Here is a 15,109-nt window from a genome sequence, read left to right as displayed (position 1 = left end):
TACAAAAATATACTTTTCTTTCCATTTTCTTTCCTCTCATTTTCTTTCTTTCCATTGTCTTTCCTCTTATTTTTCATCTTATATCCAAATAATAACTTAGTGTTTATCCATTTATCTTCTATTAATATTGTTATAACAGGGATATATGTGACTTTATAAAAATGATATAACCTTAACTTTGATTATCCGAGAATTTATTGAGTGGCTAGAATAGCTCCACGTCACAAACCAATGAATGCTTGCAATAGGAATGATCACAAAAACAATCGAAACGGGTATTTACTAGGATTACTCGTATTTTGGGACTAGATGAGGACTTGTGAAATCCTCATGACCTGCCACGCGAAAATAGATGGGGACTAGGGGTGGTAATTGAAGGGTATTTACAAATTTGATTAATTAATATTATTAATATTATTGATATTATTATTAATATTAATAAACGGTTACTAACCGTTTAGCACCATTTGGTTGAAAGGACACAACCTTTTAATGATTGTGTATATTCAAAATATTGTGTCTATTGGCTAAAGAGACACAACTCTTTAAGAATTGTGTATGTTCAAAACATTGTATCTATTGGCAATAGAAAAGACACAACTATTTGTATACGTAACTAATCATAATTGCTATGTGCAATATGTATAAATAAGTCCTTGTCCACTATTTGAAAGGTGAAGTACTAAGTGTACAATTTACTCAACTATTAAGAGATTTTCTTTGTTCAAGAGAGTTGAAAATTTCTTACTATTGCTAATTAAGAAATTCTTAGGTTTCATTGTATCCTGGGAGAGTATTGTCATCAACCCTATAGTAACTAAGTGTGGGGACAAATATCTCTCTAAAGAAAGCGATCTAATCGTGCCTTGAAACCACTATAGAAATATAAGATTTTTTGTCATCTTCTCATACCATATACCCAACAATTTAGAGAGATATTGTTGAAGATGGCACAAGATCAAAACAGTATGTTCAAGGTCATGAATCAAGAGTTTGTCAAATTAGATCGCTTTGATGGAACGAACTTCAATCGTTGGAAAGACAAGATGATGTTTCTTCTTTCAGTTCTCAATCTTGCATATGTGATTGACCCAAAGACTACACCAATTGTCGATGCCGCTGAAAATTCCACACCGGAAGAGAAAGAAAAGATTGTTCAATTGAAAAAGAAACGTGATGAATATACTTTTGCATGTCGAGGTCATATTCTCAATACTTTATCCGACCGACTCTATGATCTCTACATGTCAATTCAATCACTATTAGAGATTTAAAAATTTTTGGAAGAAAAGTACAATACCGAACGACAAGGAACATATAAGTTTATTATGATGAAATATTTTGAATTTATTATGAATGATACTATGTCCCCTCATGGATCAAATTCATGAATTACAAATCCTTGTAAGTAGACTTCGTGATCTACAAGTGGTGATCTCTGAATCATTACAAGTTGGAGCAATTATTTCAAAATTGCCTTCATCTTGGAATGGTTATAGGAAGAAACTTTTACATCTTGGTGAAAACTTCACAATTGAGAAATTACTAAGGCATATACGTATAGAGGAGGAAACTCGAAAACGTGATGCTGTGTATCTTTCTCAAAGTTCTAAAGTGAATCATATTGGTGAAAACAATACCAATAAGAAGAAAAAAAAGTTCTCTAAAGATTCAAAGCAAGATAAGAAGAGACAAAGAGAGTGTTATCATTGTCACAAGAAAGGACACTATATCAAAGAATGTAGACTTCTGAAAAAGGAAGCACCAAAGACCAACTTAGTGGAAGAGAAGGATCTAATTGCTATGGTTGTAGAAAAAGTACAAAACATGCATATTGGCATGGTTACAGAAATTAACATAGCAACACAAGGAAAATCACTTGAATGGTGGTTAAATTCAGGGGCTACTGTTCACGTTTGTAATGATCGCAACCAATTCAAAACATATAAAGAAGTGAACAATAGAGAGGTCTTAATGGGCAATGACAACTCGGCCAAAGTTTGTGGTCAAGGAACTGTGGAATTAAATTTTACATCTGGAAAGAAATTAAGTTTAATAAATGTACTTCATGTTCCAGATTTGAGAAAAAATTTAGTTTCTGTTAGTCTCTTGTATAAGAAAGGATTCAAAGTTGTAATGGAATCCGATAAAGTGATCTTGTTTAAGAATGATGTATTCGTAGGAAAAGGATATTGTACTGAAGGCATGTTTAAACTTAGTATTAATAAAGTGAATGTTTCATTGTATGTTGTTGATTCTTGTGATTTATGGCATAGTAGATTAGCACACTTAAATTACAAATCAATTGAATATATACAAAAGAATAACTATATTATTTTAGTAACAAGGATTTTAATAAGAAATGTGATATTTGCATATAATCCAAAATTACTAAGAAACTTTTTCTTAAAGTTGAAAGAAATACATATTTATTGGAGTTGATTCATAGTGATATTTGTGAACTAAATGGCAATATTATTAGAGGAGGAAAAAGATACTTTATAACTTTTATTGATGATTGTTCTAGATTTACTTATGTGTATTTGCTTAGAAATAAAGATGAAGCTTTTGAAATGTTTAAGAAATATAAAATGGAAGTAGAAAATATGCATAATAAGAAAATAAAAGTTCTTCGTAGTGATCGAGGTGGAGAATATTTTCTAATGAATTTGATCACTTTTGTGAATTACATGGTATTGTGCATGAATCTTTTGCTCCATATACTCCGCAACAAAATGGTTTGGCGAAAAGAAAAAACCGTACCTTAGTGGATATGGTTAATTCAATGTTACTAAATACAAAATTTCCTTACAATTTGTGGGGTGAAGCATTATTGACATCATGTCATATCCATTATAGGATACCATCAAGACATAGAAAGGTTTCTCCTTATGAAATTTGGAAAGGAAGGAAACCTAATTTAAATTATCTTAAAGTGTGGGGGTGTTTAGCCTTTTATCGAGTTCCTGATCAAAAGAAAACCAAATTGGGGCCAAGAGCCATAAAAGGCACTTTTATAGGATATGCTCAAAATTCTAAAGCATATAGAATTTTAGACTTAGTGTCTAATGTAGTTGTTGAATCAAGAGAAGTAGAATTTATTGAAAATAAATTTATCAATGATTCAACTTCTAATTTAGAGTATTCCTAAAATGATACTAATATTTCACAAGAAATAAATAATCAAAATAATAAACGTCTAAGCGACAAAGAGTTGATTGAACCAAGGAAGAGCTTGAGAGTAAGAAAAGAAAAGGACTTGGGTCCATATTTATTTCTTCTCATGCTATCACCTTTTTGGTAGAAAGAACTAGGAATTCTGTAACAAACAAGATTCCTATTGTTATGAACATAGATGGTGATCCTCAAACATTCAAAGAGGCTATGGCTTCAAGGGATTCTGCCTTTTGGAAAGAAGCAATAAATGATGAAATGGACTCAATATTATCTAACAATACTTGGGTCTTGGTTGATTTGCCTCCAGGATCAAAGCCTATAGGATGTAAGTGGGTATTTAGAAAAAAGTATAATACTGATGGTTCATTACAAACCTTTAAAGCAAGGTTAGTGGCCAAAGGGTTTAGACAACAAGAAGGTCTAGACTATTTTGATACCTACGCACCTGTGGCAAGAATGACTTCTATTAGGGCTCTTATAGTATTAGCATCCATACATAAGCTTCATATACATCAAATGGATGTTAAAATGGCTTTTCTAAATGGAGATCCTAATGAAGAAATTTATATGGAGCAACCGGAAGGCTATGTACTACCCGGAAATGAAAAGAAAGTTTGCAAATTAATTAAGTCTTTGTATGGGCTAAAACAAGCGCCTAAACAATGGCATGAGAAGTTTGATTCAGTGGTGTTCTCAAATGGCTTCTCACATAATAGTGCGGATAAATGTATTTACTCAAAATTTACTAAAGATTATGGAGTAATCATTTGTTTATATGTTGATGATATGTTAATCATCGGAACAAATTTAGAAGGAATTCGTATAACGAAGGAGTATCTAACTTCTAAATTCAAGATGAAGGATTTGAATGAAGTTGATACAATATTAGGCATAAAGGTGCATAAGAATGAAGTTGGCTTTACTTTAAGTCAATCTCATTATATCAAAAAGGTATTAGAAAAGTTTGATCATCTTACAATTAAAGAATCCAATACGCCGTATGATCATTAGAAGGAAACATGGGAAGACCTATAGCACAATTAGAATATGCTAGTGCTATAGGAAGTTTAATGTATGCAATGCATTGTACTAGACCTGATATAGCATTTACTGTGTGTAAATTATCAAGGTTTACAGGAAAGCCTAGCAATCAACATTGGAAAGCTATAACAAGAGTTCTTGGTTATCTCAAGAAAATCATAAACTTGGGATTACATTATAGTGACTATCCCGCAGTTTTAGAAGGTTATTCCGACGCAAGTTGGATTACAAATCTTAGTGATAACAAATCCACTTCAAGATGAATTTTCACCGTATGTGGTGGAGCAATAAGTTGGACCTCAAAGAAACAAACATGTATTACACATTCTACTATGGAGGCTGAGTTTGTAGCTTTATCAGTCGCAGGTAAAGAAGCGAAATGGTTAAGAAATTTGTTATATGATATAAAGCTGTGGCCATAGCAGACGACAGCCATTTCAATCTTCTGTGATAGTGAATCAACCATGTCTCGAGCATATAATAAGGTTTATAATGGAAAGTCTAGACATATAAGTTTGAGACATGAATTTGTGAGGCAACTAATAGATGATGGTGTAATTACCATCACTTATGTAAGATCTCAAGAAAATTTAGCAGACCCTTTGACTAAAGGTTTGTCAAGGGATAAAATCAAAGAAATTACTGCTAAAATGAGATTAAAACATATTATTGCTAAATGATGGGAACCCAACCTTATTCTTGTAGACCACTATTTTCAAAATTTAATAGGTAATAACAAGTTATTTAGCAATTGGAGCACTAAGGTATAGGATTTAGTGCTATTTACAATAAATTAGGAGGGTAAGTTTAAACTCTTAATGGAATGATAATATTATCTATCAAAATATTCCACCTATATGAATATAAGAGTGGTGCCACTCTAATCGAGAATTTTAGAGGTTTTATTCTCGTAAATATTCATGAAACCAGGATGAGCACAAAGCCATACAAGTTCTTAAAATTGTAAACTCTTGAATTTGGAGGGTATAAATAATGTGTGTGATTTTTGGTACTAGCATATGGAGTATAGGTTTAATCGATTAGACACCTATTACTTCTTTAGAACTTTAAAATTTACACTAAAAGAATGTTTAATCTTAGTGACACATTGTTTATGCATATACTTGTATGACATTTAAATTTTGTAAATAGTGGGGGATTGAAGGGTATTTACAAATTTGATTAATATTATTGATATTATTATTAATATTATTATTAATATTAATAAACGGTTACTAACTGTTTAGTACCATTTGGTTGAAGGGACACAACCTTTTAATGATTGTGTATGTTCAAAATATTGTGTCTATTGGCTAAAGGGACACAACTCTTTAAGAATTGTGTATGTTCAAAATATTGTATCTATTGGCAATAGAAAAGACACAACTATTTGTATACGTAACTAATCATAATTTCTATGTACAATATGTATAAATAAGTCCTTATCCACTATTTCAAAGGTGAAGTACTAAGTGTATAATTTACTCAACTATTAAAAGATTTTCTTTGTTCAAGAGAGTTGAGAATTTCTTACTATTGCTAATTAAGAAATTCTTAAGTTTCATTGTATCCTGGGAGAATATTGTCATCAATCCTATAGCAACTAAGTGTGGGGACAAATATCTCTCTAAAGAAAGCGATCTAATCGTGCCTTGAAATCACTACACAAATATAAGATTTTGTCATCTTCTCATACCATATACCCAACAGTAAATGGGTCGAAACCCGTCGGGTTGGCCCGCATAACCCCCCACCCCCAAAAGGCGGGTTGGGCTGGAAATTTAAGACTGCTAAACTTAAAAAGCCAGCGTACCCTGCACCGCCTAATTCATGGGATTTGGCGGGCTTCGGCGGGGCAGGGCAGGCTTTTCCGCTGGGCCAAGTTTTTATTTTGTTAGGGCCATTTTTTTACAAATTTTTATAATGTTATTGATCTACAAGAGGATGAAGATGATAATTGAAAATGTTCTAAGTTATATTTTGGATTATGTTTTATGTTTGATTGATTATAAACTTGAAGATGTTTAATTATAATTTTGGACAATATTTATTTTGCTTTAGACAATGTTGGTTTTGTTATTTTATTTCAATAAATTTGGTTTATAATTATATTTATTACATATTTATAATTATAAAGACTTTATTGTGTGTGAATTTAAAAATTATAATTTTTTTTATATTTTTAGAAATTATAAATTTATTGAAATTATTGTGAAATTATATATATTGTTTAATATTTAATAGTTTATAAAAAAAAGAGATTTGGCGGGCTTGGTCTGTCAACCCGCCAGACTACTGTTAGGCGGGGGAGGAATTCAGTACCGTCTCACTAGGCAGGGGTGGGAGAGAAATTCAGGACCGCCTTACTAAGCGAGGCGGGGCAGGCCAGCCCACCAGATGGCGGACTTTTGGCAAGACAGGGTGGACTTTTCTGTTTGTCACCCTAATGGAGACATGGACATAAGTACCTATCCCATAAAACCTATTAAATATATGCGAATATAAAATTATTAATTTATCCTAATTTATATATACATAAATCCATTTCTTAAATTTAGTAACCCTAATTTCTGCCTCCAATTCAAATTCTTCCTTTTTCTTCCAAACTCATTCTCAGCCTCGATCCTCTCTCTCTCTAACTCACTTTCTCTGCCTCTCAAGTCCGTCACTACGTCGCTCAGTATCATCCCAAAAAATTATGTTATGTTATTATGTTGGAATATATTTTTATGTTTTTTCCTTTTGAAATGTTATTTTTCATAACGAATATGTTATAAATTGTGTTGAATTATATTGAATCGATTATTTTATGATTATTATATTATGTCTTTTTGTGTTAATTTTTTTCAAAAGTTTTCAAAGAATATTCGTAGATACCCGAGAAGATCTGTGTTTCCTAAGGGGTAATTAAACAGGAACTTGCAATGACAGAGAAGAAACGGGACATTTTTTTTTAAATAGGAGCGAGGGATAGGAAGGGGTTTCTCACGCTCCCCTGAGTACTCATTACCATATCTAACTAGCAACGGGATCCAATCTTAGCTGATTTAAGAGGAGACGCGTGGACTTCATCTGCGTTGAGCATTTAAGGTAATGAATCTAAGTCGGAGTTGGGACCCTAACAATGGATTTTAGTTGATCTTGCTTGCATTGAGGTCTTATTAGACCCAAATATATCTTGGATTAATATTTTAAGTTATTGGTATAGCAAATACTATACTATTTAATATTATAACACTTAGTATATATAAAAGTTTGATATATTTACATAAAAAAATTATTTCAAATAAAAAAATAATTATCAAATATTATTTAACATACAAAATAAGTAATTTAAGTCATTATCTAGGATAATAAGTATAATAGTAAAAATATTTATTTATTTATTAGTAGTAAAAAAATATGTAAATAATATAAATTGATATTTTTTTAGTATAAAAGTAATAATAAAGGTTATGATTAAGTTAATTACATAATTAAAAAATTATGAAGAATTTGTTAAATAATAATAGAAAATAAGATCACTATTTTCACATATTTCAAAGTTTATGAAAAAAATTTTGGATAATAAATCAATCCTCAATAGATTATACATTAATTCTATCAAAAAAATAAATAATTAATACATTGGATATTATTATTTACGTACTAATATATAATATATATTATCGATTATTAAGTTTGTAATTAATTTTTAAATAGAATATATATATATATTATCGATTATTAAGTTTATAATTAATTTTTAATTCAATTTTTGGTAATTAAAATTTAAATGATTGAAATTATTAAATGCTCAATATTTTGTATCGAACTAATTTATTTTTTTATTGAAATTAAAAAAATGAGTTGTTAATCAAATTTAAATTTAAATTTAAATTTGAGTAAGAAAATAAAAAAATATTTTAAATTTTATCTCACTAACCAGAATTAATTTTAAGATAAGAAATTACTTTGTACATCATATATATTGTAAAATAAAATAGTGTAAGAAATTAGAAAAAATATATTTACAAGTTTAGAAAATATTATGTTATTTTTCAATAGAATAAATTATATATTGAATAACAAAAGTTGTTATTGGTTTCTCTTCACACTAACTAATACTTAACGATGGTGTGAAGTACACTATGTTACCAATAAATATTAATCGATCGATCTAATAACTTTTGTAATGACATAAGTTTATGAATTTAAAAATTTAGAAATCATTTCATAAAATGTGAAGTTTTAACAAGTAACAATGCTGATCATATTGTTTTGACTTCAAGAATGAATATGCTACCAACAAATAAAATTGTCCCAAGTAAATTTCAACAAAACAAAAGACCATAAGTATTGCTATTAATGGAAAATTAATCTATTTTAAAGACAAATACAATTTTTTTCTACGGATTTCCTAACTCGACAAGTCGATGACTAATCCACCACATATTGATGCTCTATTTATTAAGGGTCTGTCGCTAACTAATGGATTGTTATACACACAAGGCGAGATTCGAACTCTAAATACTTGCTTAAACGGACAAATGAGATGACCATTCACTCAATCTAAATTGATTAAAATAAATATTAATTATTTTTAATATTTTTAAGTTGTAGAATATTTATAATAATAATTACTATAGATGTTTTTTATTTAAATTTTAACAAAATTTTTTTATATAATTTTATGTATTATCCCGTGCAAGACACAGGAACATATACTAGTTATATTACTAATTTTACAATTAAAATGTGTCACATGTCACTCTTACAATTGAAATCAAATCTTTTCCTCCAAAATTAAAAAATTCTCTCCTCCTCCCTCTCGCTTTTTCTATCTCTCTCATTCCTTCACCGACTCCAAAATGTATCATATGACACTCTCTTATTAAAATTGGGAAGAAATATTTTTCTCTAAAATTAATAAATTCCCTTCCTACATTCTCTTATCTACCTCTTTTTTTTTTCTATTTCTCTCTATCCTTTCCACTCTGTATATAATTTATATTAATAATTTGACAAATTAAAATGCATCACTATATATTTTTTTATTACAATTAAAATAAAATTTTTCTTTCCAAAATTAATAAACCCTCCTCTCATTCTTCTTATTTATCATTCTCTCTCTTTTCTCTCATTCTCTATTATTCTCTACCTTTCTGTTCTACAAAAAATAAAATAAACAAGGTAATATAATTCAAATTAAAAATATTATTATTATATGCATATTTTTATTTAATTTTTAAAATTTTATTGCTTATTTTTTTAGTTTATATATTATGTATTGCTGTGATTTAGATATATGAGTATCATTTGGTTACAAGAGCCTCTTCCATCAGATTGAAAAAGGATGGCAGAGTGAAAATGATAACCAGACCTTTAGAACCCCTGGAGTGCACTGAAGCACTTCTCTTGGCATCATCCTTTGCCTGACCATAATATGAAGAACAAACTTTAGACAAGATGATGAAATAGTAATCTGTTTATTCATATATTTAAAAAGAACGAGTCACTCAATAATGTAATTTTTTCATATAATTGTACAATAACGGTAAAACCCTATTCCTAGTTAAATAAGGAAATAATCATATAATCAAAACTATTTCTAGATGATATTTGATACTCTTCTGTATTCTAAAGATACTGACACGCTATTATATATTCAAAAGATACTGTGAAGATATTATGTGATATATTCTTTATTTCAAACAAAAAATATTTTAATTTAAAATCAATTTTGCAATACTATGTAAGTGAAAATCCTAAATTTACTAGGAATTTAGTGTCTTAGTGTTATAACGTGCATTCTAAAATTCACGACTATAACTTGACAGCTTCTACTTAATTAAGACTACTTACTTTTTTTTGTTTCTTTTAAGTTTTAATGGAACCTGACTCCTTATTCTTGGAACTTCTGCTTCTTTAAGAAACTTCAATGATATAAAGTCTTTCAGATTTGGTAATCCTCGTAGGTCTCCTTGATTCTTTCATACTGTATTGTCCAACAAAAAGTCTTAGCCATCTGTATATTATCTTCTTAGTGCTTGTTATATTGTCGAACAAACGGTTAGTTTATAAAATCTTGGTTTCCTCTTCTATTCTTCTTACGTGATCAACAATCATTCTTTTGTTCTATTTTTTTTTCTCAGTTTCTAAGAAGTTAACAGAGTTGCTTTCCAGGGTTCAGTTAGATAGAGTATGACGACTATATATACAACAATGACGAAGATCGATGATGAGCGAGAACAACTTCAACAACCACCTAGAGTTTTTCTTATGACACCGCCCATGGTTGTTGGTTTTCCGCCCTTTTATGGCGCTGCTCAGCCGAGGTTTGTGGAACGACTGCCGCTTTTAGAGCCCAGTCCCAATAGTTCGGTTGTGATCAGGCAAGTGTGGGCTGCCAAACACTGAATTCCCGGGTGTAGTCATCCTGCCCCGCAACAAAAACTACCGGAATCTTGTTCCAGAGGAAACTTACCAAGTCATGAAGGCCAATGTGGACGCGCTCAAAATCATCCAGCTTGGACTCACTCTCCCCGATGAGCACGGCAACCTCCCTGACCTAGGAACCAACAACAGAACTCACTACATCTGGCAGTTCAATTTCCGAGACTTCAACCTCACGCGTGACATTCACGCAAAGGACTCTGTGGCACTCCTACGCAGCCAGGGCATCGACTTTGCATGCAATGCAGTGGCCGGAGTTTCTTCGGTGCATTTTGCGAAATTGGCAGCAGCATCTGGGCTGCTGTTCAACAAAGCACTGACATGGGTCACATTCCATGGTGCTTATGATATTGGATATTTGGTGAAGATTCTGAACTGGGGTGTCCTTCCGACGTGCTTGGAGGAGTTCTTGGAGCTTGTGAAAGAGCTGTTTGGGGGAAATACTTACGATGTGAAGCATGTGATAAGGTTCTGCAATGGCCTCTATGGCGGTTTGGAAAAGGTGGCTGACTCACTTCACGTAGACCGAGTTGCTGGGAAGTGCCATCAGGCCGGGTCTGATAGCTTGCTCACCTGCCACACCTTTCACAAGATTAGAGAATCTTATTTTTTGGCTAATGATGATGGGTTTAGGGAATATGTTAATGTATTTTTTGGGTTGGAAATTGCAAAAGTTTAATACTCTTAAATTGAAAGAAATTATCATACATTAGATTTTTCATGTAATAACATTTTGTCTGTGAATTATAAAACATGATTGGTTATTTTTTGGATATCACAATTGTTTTATAACACTTCAATTACAAAGTGGCCTTTTTTTCAGATAACAGTAACATATATTTGAATATACAGCGTTGATTTTTAGCAGTACGATATGAGACATTCATGATTTGCTTTATTTTAATGTAGAGACTATGCTGATGCTTTTTACAAGAGATCCTTCTTCATTTGATTTAGGATTGTGTGTTATGCATTGTGAAATGGAAATATTAAATATAAGTACTAGTTTAGAATCAGTTGAATATTTATTTTATGGCTAATTCTATATATTTATGTGTTGGGTGTTCTAGATCTCTGGAGCAGCTCTTGTTGACTAGGTAAGTTGGTTTTGGGAGGAGGAAGGAAGCAAAATCTTTGCAGTAGTGTGCTATCTGTGCCACTAATTGGTGTATTTGGCCTCTATTTGGTGTAAAACTCATGATTTTTAAGAGGTTTTCCCCTCTCAGACATTTATGGAATCTGAAAACTCCACTTCATTAATAATTTGTTCTTTTCTCTGCTTTTGTTGTCTGTCTTAAAGATGTTCTGCTTATACATGTAATTTCCTGCATAGTGTTTTTCTGCTCTATAATTTTCTGCATAGTGTTTTTCTGCTCTATAATTTCCTGCATTCCCAGTATAATTCTATAACTGGGGAAGGGGTTATTTCACATTAATTCATTCCTACCTTAGCTCTTCTAGTTCTATTGTTTACTTTCTATCTCTTTTGGCCTTTACAATCATTACATGTAATGGCAATATTATCCATGTAGGCAACTAGATTGATGGATTGACCAAAGGAAGCATTTTTTTAGAGAAAGGCACACCATTTCTAATAGGCATTTCAAGTATTTGGATTCAGAAGCTCAATTCCAATTATGAGTTAAATTCTAAACACCAAATAGGGTTTGAGCCAAAATAAATTAAGACATTAGAAATCTGTTTCCAAGCGGAAAGAATGAGTTGAGTTCTGGCTCTATACTTTTGTTTATCTAGGGAGTTGTGTTTTGCTCTACAAAGTTGTTCTTAATGGTGGTCTTTTATAAGTAGTTAGAGTTATTCATTTTTTATGTAATGCAGATTTTGATGAAGATGATATTTCAGGCTTCATTGCTGATTATGCTGTTAGCATTTCAAATTTAGCGGTGAGGAACTTCTCATGAATGCTTCTGGTAATGTCCTTGATGCTGTGTGATGTCAGGAGGCTCGTCAGCATATCTATAGGTTGAAGATATCATCTCAAAATTCAAGAGTTTGCATGATCTAGTGGAAATTTTACATTTATCGTCATCATATGAAAAGCTGATTATGTATTGCTGTGATTTAGGCAAGGTACAGATACTTCTTTCATTTTAGTATTATGAGTATCATTTGGTTACAAGAGCCTTGTCCATCAGATTGAAAAAGGATGGTAGAGTGAAAATGATAACAAGACCTTTAGAACCCCTGGAGTGCACTGAAGCACTTCTCTTGGCATCATCATTTGCCTGACCATAATATGAATAACAAACTTTGGACAAGATGATGATGAAATAGTAATCCGTTTATTCATATTCATATATTTAAAAAGAATGAGTTTTTCATATAATTTATTCTTCGGTCTTGTCATAACTCCACTAGTTCCACAACCGGTTCTTCCTTTGTTCTGTCTATTGACATTTGAGGGCTTGTCTTTTCAAAAGGATATAAATTCATAAGGAAAGATTAGAAAGAAAAAATTTAAAGTGATATTGACCGAGATCTCTCTAGTGATGTTTTACCACCAAGAAAATAAAATTCATTTATGTTTAAATCTCTCTTGACCACTTCATTCAAAGTCTTTTTAGGTCTTTCTCTACTCCTAATTTTTTGTTGAATGTCAGTAAGACTTAATTGCAATTTCAAAATTGGATTTATGCTGATAATGTTCCACCATCCCACTGGCAACTAAAAGTTAACTCATTCTTCTTTTTGCTTGATTTGAACCAGTTCCTTCCGATTTTGAAGAATTTGCAAGTGTAATTATTAGTGCTCTGCGTTGAAGTCAAAGTACCAACTGCTAAATTCTACCATCCCTAGTAAAATATACCGTTTTAAAGATGTTTGTTTGATGGTAGAACTTGTGCCAGATATGACAAGAATTAGGCAAATGCAGTGCATTTGGAAATCCTTAGCAAATAGTGTGTTAATGAACCATAGAATTTGGGCCAGACCCCTTAGTTCAATATCTGGAAGGGTGAGAGCTCCACTCTCCTCTTCAGCTTGGCCCCAAAATAGAAATATCTCAAAACATTTTCTATCATGGACCCAAATTGTATTCTCCATTGGTGTTGAATCAAGTCCAGTGACCCAAGACCAATATAACCGAAAGCTTCATTCTTCTCTAGCTGATTGACATGGGTTTGGACTCTCTTGCCAGAAGCTGAACTCTCTAGGGTTCTTTCCAATTTTTGGTCGATTTCCCTCTTAGAACTGGTACTAGAGAAGACAAGAATTAGGAAAATGTAATGGATTACACTAGGAAATACCTAGTTATGTGCTAAGGAACATTACTCCTAGGAAAACCCCTTAGTACAATATGTAGAAGAATGAGAGCTCCACATTCTCTCCAAAGGCTCACTGAGTGATTAAAATTACTTCTGTCTTCCTTATTTTCTTTATTCATATTGATCCCCTACTAATCATATCTAACTAACTAACCAACTAACTCACTCTTAAGTAACTCTTACTCTTACTAATGGTAACTAAATCATGTACTAAATAGGATCCTAAAATAATGGTACTTTTCTGTTACCTATTTTATTTACATTTCTTACTTCAAAGATCATAATGTGTTTTACGGTTATTCTGACTTGATGTTTGGTATGTTTGATAGAGTTATCGTTACTTCTCTGGAGCATGCATTTAAATTGAATTCCCTTAGTGACAATTTTAACTTTCAATGCAGGTTGATGTTGTACTTGATCTTGTTGATAATATGTGTGAAGCAGGGTTTACATTGTCAACCAGGATGTTACAGTCCATATTACACATTTGTGAGTGATGGTTATCAGTGGCTAAGAGAAGATGGTTGAATCTTAGCCCCCTTTTCTGCTTGATAAAATTTGCTGGCCTTTGAAACCACTTCTGGAAACTTTTTATCTTTTTATTTCGTAACTAGCCACGAGACTTTTTCTTTTGTCTCGTCCCCAGCCACGAGACTTTTCTTTTTGTCTCGTCAGTCAGCACGAGATATTTTCAGTTTTATCTTCTGGGCAGCAGAAACAGAAATGGAGTAGAAGAAAGAGATAATTACACCAAGATATATCCTGGTTCAGCTGCTAAGTGCAAGGCAGCCTACATCCAGTCTCCATCACAACAATGATGGAATTTCACTATAATCATCCTTGATTACAAACACCAATTTTTCCTAGGAACTACCCTTCATATCTGGAACAAGTCCAGAATTTAAACCCAAACTGAACTTGACTTGGTCACTGCCAAGCTTTCAACTGTAAAGTGCTAACCCAACTTACAAGGGGATTTCCACAGAATCATGAAACACAACACAGATGTACAAAGGAACTCTAAGGACATCTATGGCTTTTTCTTTTAATTTTGTACTCTCTGCCTTTTTTTGCTCTATGGCTGGTGCACAAAATTGTGATGTCCAGGTTCAAACAATCCCTGGCAACGTGAGCAACTTGGTACGCGTATGGTTCACAACTTCGATACAACT

The 15,109-nt window shown here is 31.9% G+C and overlaps 1 protein-coding gene and 1 long non-coding RNA gene across 2 annotated transcripts; both read left to right on the top strand.

Annotated features, from left to right (window-relative positions):
- Positions 10,579 to 11,386, top strand: LOC107632849 (probable CCR4-associated factor 1 homolog 11). The gene has a single exon (XM_021118527.1). It carries the CDS (start codon positions 10,691 to 10,693, stop codon positions 11,330 to 11,332), a length of 642 nt encoding a protein of 213 aa, XP_020974186.1. The 5' UTR covers positions 10,579 to 10,690; the 3' UTR covers positions 11,333 to 11,386.
- Positions 12,238 to 14,396, top strand: LOC110270060. Its single transcript, XR_002359066.1, has 3 exons — positions 12,238 to 12,557; positions 12,637 to 12,744; positions 14,339 to 14,396. It is a non-coding gene; the product is annotated as an uncharacterized LOC110270060 (long non-coding RNA).

Source organism: Arachis ipaensis, chromosome B03, assembly GCF_000816755.2.
Source record: "Arachis ipaensis cultivar K30076 chromosome B03, Araip1.1, whole genome shotgun sequence".
Taxonomy (NCBI): Eukaryota; Viridiplantae; Streptophyta; class Magnoliopsida; order Fabales; family Fabaceae; genus Arachis; species Arachis ipaensis.
Note: the sequence above shows the minus strand (reverse complement) of the source record. Positions and strands in the feature narration are given on the sequence as shown.